Source organism: Otolemur garnettii, unplaced genomic scaffold, assembly GCF_000181295.1.
Source record: "Otolemur garnettii isolate 467f Iridium unplaced genomic scaffold, OtoGar3 scaffold00010, whole genome shotgun sequence".
Taxonomy (NCBI): domain Eukaryota; kingdom Metazoa; phylum Chordata; class Mammalia; order Primates; family Galagidae; genus Otolemur; species Otolemur garnettii.
This window is the reverse complement of record NW_003852405.1, coordinates 22766380-22771890: the sequence shown is the minus strand read 5'-3', so window position 1 is coordinate 22771890 and position 5511 is coordinate 22766380. Positions and strand designations below refer to the sequence as shown.

The 5511-nt window shown below is 34.5% G+C and overlaps 1 protein-coding gene across 1 annotated transcript in view; it reads right to left on the bottom strand.

Moving 5' to 3' along the window:
* Window positions 1–1950: 1950 nt before the first annotated feature.
* The window catches only part of SYDE2 (synapse defective Rho GTPase homolog 2), a 38980-nt gene continuing 35419 nt past the window's right edge, over window positions 1951–5511 (bottom strand). Inside the window, exon 6 of the mRNA XM_023509884.1 lies at window positions 1951–2552. Within this exon, the coding sequence (XP_023365652.1) occupies window positions 2053–2552 (500 nt within the window). The 3' untranslated portion in view covers window positions 1951–2052. The remainder of the gene's footprint in view (window positions 2553–5511) is intronic.

Below are 5511 nucleotides of genomic sequence, written 5' to 3'. Positions count from 1 at the left end.
AAAAGAATATTAAAATAAATCATCCTTAAAATCATTATGATAATAGCATGACACCAAGGTTACAATACTTTAATAAAATTTTTACATTTCTGAGACAACTTATTCAATTCATACAATATACATAAATAGCAAACAAAAAGGAAAAAAGTAAGTCGGTCTTCCTATAAAACATTTAAAAGTACTTTCTTTTGTGCAATACATATGTTCTTTTGGTATTCTGAATTTTTACATAAAGCTTTAAGAAAAGAAAATTTCATATAAAAATAGTTATCTTTTTTTAACAATGGATTTTCAAATTAAATAACAAAGGTATTCTGTTTACCAATGTATATTGCATAGAAATAGTTAAACTCTTTAATACTTAGAAAAACATGGGGAAGTCAGTTTTTTAATGTCTCCTATATCTTAAAACTGGTAATTTAAGTTTTATCCTAATTTTAAAATTACACATTCTTTAGGTATAAAAGTTAAAAAAATAGATTTTGATTTAATAAAAATGCTTCTAAAATTACATTTTTAAACACCACTATGATTGCCATAATGACTACCTTTAGATACATTTAGCCAAAATAAGTTAATTTTAAAAAATAACATGCAGTAAACTGGCAAGATGATTTCTTTAAAAACAAATGGGGGTAATTATAAAGTCAGTGTTACAAATGTAGTACTACAAATAAATACTTAAAACAGAATATAAAAATGCACAGAATAGGTTAAGTTTTTTTTTAACCTAAGTCACCAATGCAGAATTAGGGCACTTAATCCCTCAAGGAGTTAAGAGAATTCTGAATATAAAAGATGACTTTTGGGCTAGGCATGGTGGCTCACATCTGTAATCTTACCACTCTGGGAGGCTGGGGTGGAATATCCCTTTAGCTCAGCTGGAGACCAGCTTGACAAGAGCAAAACCCTGTCTCTACTAAAAACAGAAAAAATAAGCCCAGTGTTGTGGTGGGTGCCTGCAGTCCCAGCTACTTGGGAGGCTGAGACAGGAGGATTGCTTGAACCCAGGAGTTTGAGGTTGCTGTGAGCTAGGCTGATGTTACCACACTCTGGCCTGGGCAACGAAATGAGACTCTGTCTAAAGAAAAAAAAGATGACTTTTCACACAGGATATTGTGACTTTCTGTGAATCAAGAAAACAAAGTCTATTATTTCCAATCAGATGCTTTTAGAGTGGTTTTGGTCAGTGTTTTTATGTAACTCCGTTAATTTAAATGTTCTTTCCCTGGCAAAGACATTTACAAGCTAATGATTTTGGCCTCACAACATACACATACTTTAAAAATACATGTGATTCTATAGGCAACCCCTCCCTCCATACTAATACTTCTACATATATGTGCACTTATAAATATATACATAATTTCAGGATTACAAAAATAATTCTTATAAACTTAAATAATTACTAAATGTTAATACAGAATACATTAATATTTGTATAATTTTACTTTTACTTATAAAATGTTTTTATAGCAGCATTTGCACTGCAAATGAAATGTGACCAAATGATGTTCCAGCGTACCAAGACTCATACCGAAAATCAGACTGAGCAGCAGGGACATTCCTCTAAAGAAACATCTGTCTTAGCTACAGAACAGCAGTTCCCACAAAGTACAAAAACTTTGAGGGGCTAATGACTTACCAAAACCTTCTAAATGCATATGAAAATTATATCCATAGAGTTGGCAAGATTTATTACAATATCCCAAGAAGTCCAAGTTATCTTTATTCCCAGAAATGTTTTCTAGTAACTAGAAACTATATTAGTGAATTATGTTTTTAGTTCAATCACAAACTTATTAGAAATTAACTGAAAATTTCAAGAGTAAAAAAATAAAAACAGGGTGGCGCCTGTGGCTCAAAGGAGTAGGGCGCCAGCCCCATATACTGGAGGTGACGGGTTCAAACCCAGCCCTGGCCAAAAACTGCATGAAAATAAAAAAATAAAAAATAAAAACACATCACTGTGGAAGGTATAAGAAAAGAAAGTGAGAAAGGCAGATTTGAAACTTTAAGGCATTCTAAAAGATCAAATAAAAACCTTCAATCTCAAATACTCATATTAAGCTTATTTTTGTTGAGCTCACGTTCCAGATTGCCAATCAAAGTATCAATACTTTCTTGTAGATCTTTGAGATTGACTTTTCTATCCATTGTAGATTCAATAGTCTGCATTGTCAAATACGTTTGAAATGTGCATTCTCTGGACATGGGAAGTGGCTGTTTAATCATTATTTCTGGTCCACTCACTTTGCTATAGTTTTCTCCATTTTCTCTGTCTTCTGAAGGGACATCATCATAGTCCACATCATTTAAGTTTTCTCTTGTACTTAAAAAGTAGTTTTCTCCACAGCTGCTCCAATCTCCTGCATAACGATTGCTAAGTGGACTGTCTAATCTGGTTTGTCTTGGTCTAAGAACTCCTGATGAATCAGAACCACTCAAATCTAACATGTAAGGTCGTTCTTTCTTCCTCCTTAAATAATTCAGAGAAGATTTCTGTTCTGGGAACAAATTGTCTGTTGATTCTTTGCCAGTTAAACGCTGCACTAGAAATGAACGACAATTTTGCTTTAGTGACACTAAGCCAGCTGGCCTTAAAAACACACAGCTGAAGATAAGCCATTTAATAATCAACCACAAACATGCATTAAACAAAAATACATGCACATTGCCATCTGAAAGCATTCCATAATTATTTTTTCTATCATCAGACATAATCAAGATTAGGGATAGAAGCAATCCAGTAGAATGTTCGGTGGTGCTAATTCATGCTATAACATCCCAAAACAAATCAAATTTCTAATGTTCTGTGCAAGTTAATTATTATCTAGCTATAATTCAAACAGTAGCTAAGCTGGTAGCTTCTTCTAAATTAAAAGCTACAGCAACAAGCAGGCAAAGCATGTTGATGTACAAAACAAGACAAAAAGTTCCTTCCTCTGCAAACATCTAAATGAGCCAAAGGCATTTAAAGTGATCACTCTAAAAGTTCTGACCTTTGTGGGCTTTTATGAAATTCTATTAGCAGCAGTTCATAATGTACTTTACTAAGCAGCCCAAATTTCACTTTGATAAAAAGCGTGAATACCAGATTTGGCCAATTACCTGAATTTGATTATACAGCATTATCTACTAATAGTCTTCATTTATTGCCTGGAAATAGTATAGATATTTTATTTTCCCATTCTGGTTAGGTATTTAACAATAACAAATAACATTCCCCATATTAAGACTCCTTTCTTCTGAGAACAGACATTGTGCTGTCCATATAGAGGCAACATTATCTCATTACCAACCAAGGCTTTACTGCTTTACTCTTTTGTATACATTGAACAGATTGTCTCTGGCTCTTTTGTATACCAAGTGGACTTAATTTAAAATGCAGAGACACAGCTGTCCATAATACCTTTCTCTTTCTGCTTGTTTACTTTCTGTTAATAAGTTCCTCTCCATTTATTATCACTATCTCCTTGCTTTTCTCCTCTCATTCCTGTTACTCCTCTTCTTTGTACTTAACTGTCACACTGTCGTTTTAACCAACCAATTACACCAATTACAATATTCTGCTCACCTTGAGATCATCTAATCTGATCTAACCGAGTATCTTTGAATCTGTGTCTCCAGCTTGTCTTACTGTGCTTACATTTTCTGACATTTGCTTGCAAAATCCAGACTCACTTTGTTGCCAGTTGGTTAAAGTTAATTTAACTAAGAGTCTATTTTAAACATTATTTTTGCATATTATCTTAGAAAATATTTAAGAAGATAAATTGGTACTTTATATCTTTTAGATTAAATATTCAATTTCTGAAAAACCAACATCAGTGGCTTTTTAGACCACTGATGCTGGAATGGTTTCCCACTAAATATGCTGAGAAAATGGTTAATTTTAACTCCAAAAGTCTTGGTTTTCCCACCACTGCTGATTACCCACCTTCCAAAGAATAAAAAATGCAGTCAATGGAGATGGCTGGAAACATTTCAAAATGTAGTGAGTACTAATATAATTTTTCCTTACTTCACCCATAGATTTGTTTTTAATTGCCACTTTATTAGCCTTTTATCTTCAGTATAATTATATCTTATGTAACAGAAATACACTGAGTGTTTAGTTAATGCTGGTGAAGACCTGGGGATATAAGGTTAAACAGTAGCATAATCCTTGACCTCATAAAACTTGCAATCTAACAAGAAAAATAAAAAGAATTAGAGAAAAATTGACACCATTTCTAAAAAACCTATCACAGATTTTCTCATCACAGAACATACAGTTTAGCAAAGATCTAGAAGTTATATATTCTCTCTAAATCTAAATCTATTTCTCCATTTGTAGAGTAACAGGGTAACATACAAGGGATTTTTAGTATTCTTCAAACAGAAACCCACTTTAAAAGAAAAATTTTTATGAAAACTCAATACATAAAACAGATAAAAAGAAGGCTGAATTGAACTGAACTGAAATGTGTTTTCTTTTCTTTCTTTTTTTTTTTTTGAGAGAGTCTCACTTTGCTGCCCTTGGTAGAGTGGCATGGCATTACAGCTCACAGCAACCTTAACTCTTGGGACTCAAAAGATTCTTTTGCCTCAGGTTCCTAAGTAGCTGAGACTATAGGTGCCCACCACAACATTTGGCTATTTTATTTTAGAGTCGAGGTCTTGCTCTGGCTCAGGCTGGTCTCAAACTTGTGAACTCAGGCAATCCACCTGCCTTGGCCTACCAAAGTGCTAGGATTACAGGCGTGAGTCACCACGCCCCGCCATGAATTGTGTTTTCTGAACTGAAATGTTTCTGTATTGTCCTCTCCACCTATCAATCTGCCCCCAAAGCCACTTCCAAAGAACCTCAGAGCTTGGTGGAAAATAATCTGAAAAAATACTAGCAGGATAATATTTACCTTCTAGTGTGCTGATATATTAGAGTTCTACCTAATTAATTTACTGAATACATGATTTTTCAAATGGTAATCTCAAAGCAAATTATCTTCTTACCCTAAACAGAAAGTTTAGAAAGTAAAAGGTAAGCAGAAGATGGGGGCAACCCTTTTCAACTCCAGAGTTAGAGAAATTCCAAATAGAAAAATAAGATATGCACAGCAAGGGAAGTCAAAATGTTCTATTGAATCCATGGAGACATTCACTCAATTAATATACTACAGCCTGGACTTCCACATTTCCTATGTCACCATCAGTTTTCTCAGGCCATCCATTGACTTGATTTCTGTCTTTTCCTGAATCTAACAGCAGGTGACTCAGAAGGCAAAACTAACTATTGTTTCCTCTCATCCTTCTGCCCTGTTCCATCCTTTGTCCAAGATACTACAATTAAAGAAAAATGTTGGCTCGGCACCTGTGGCTCAAGTGGCTAAGGTGCCAGACACATACACCTTAGGTGGTGGGTTCGAATCCAGCCCAGGCCCGCCAAACAACAATGACAGCTGCAACCAAAAAATAGCCAGGCGTTGTGGTGGGCGCCTGTGGTCCCAGCTACTTGGGAGGCTGAGGCAG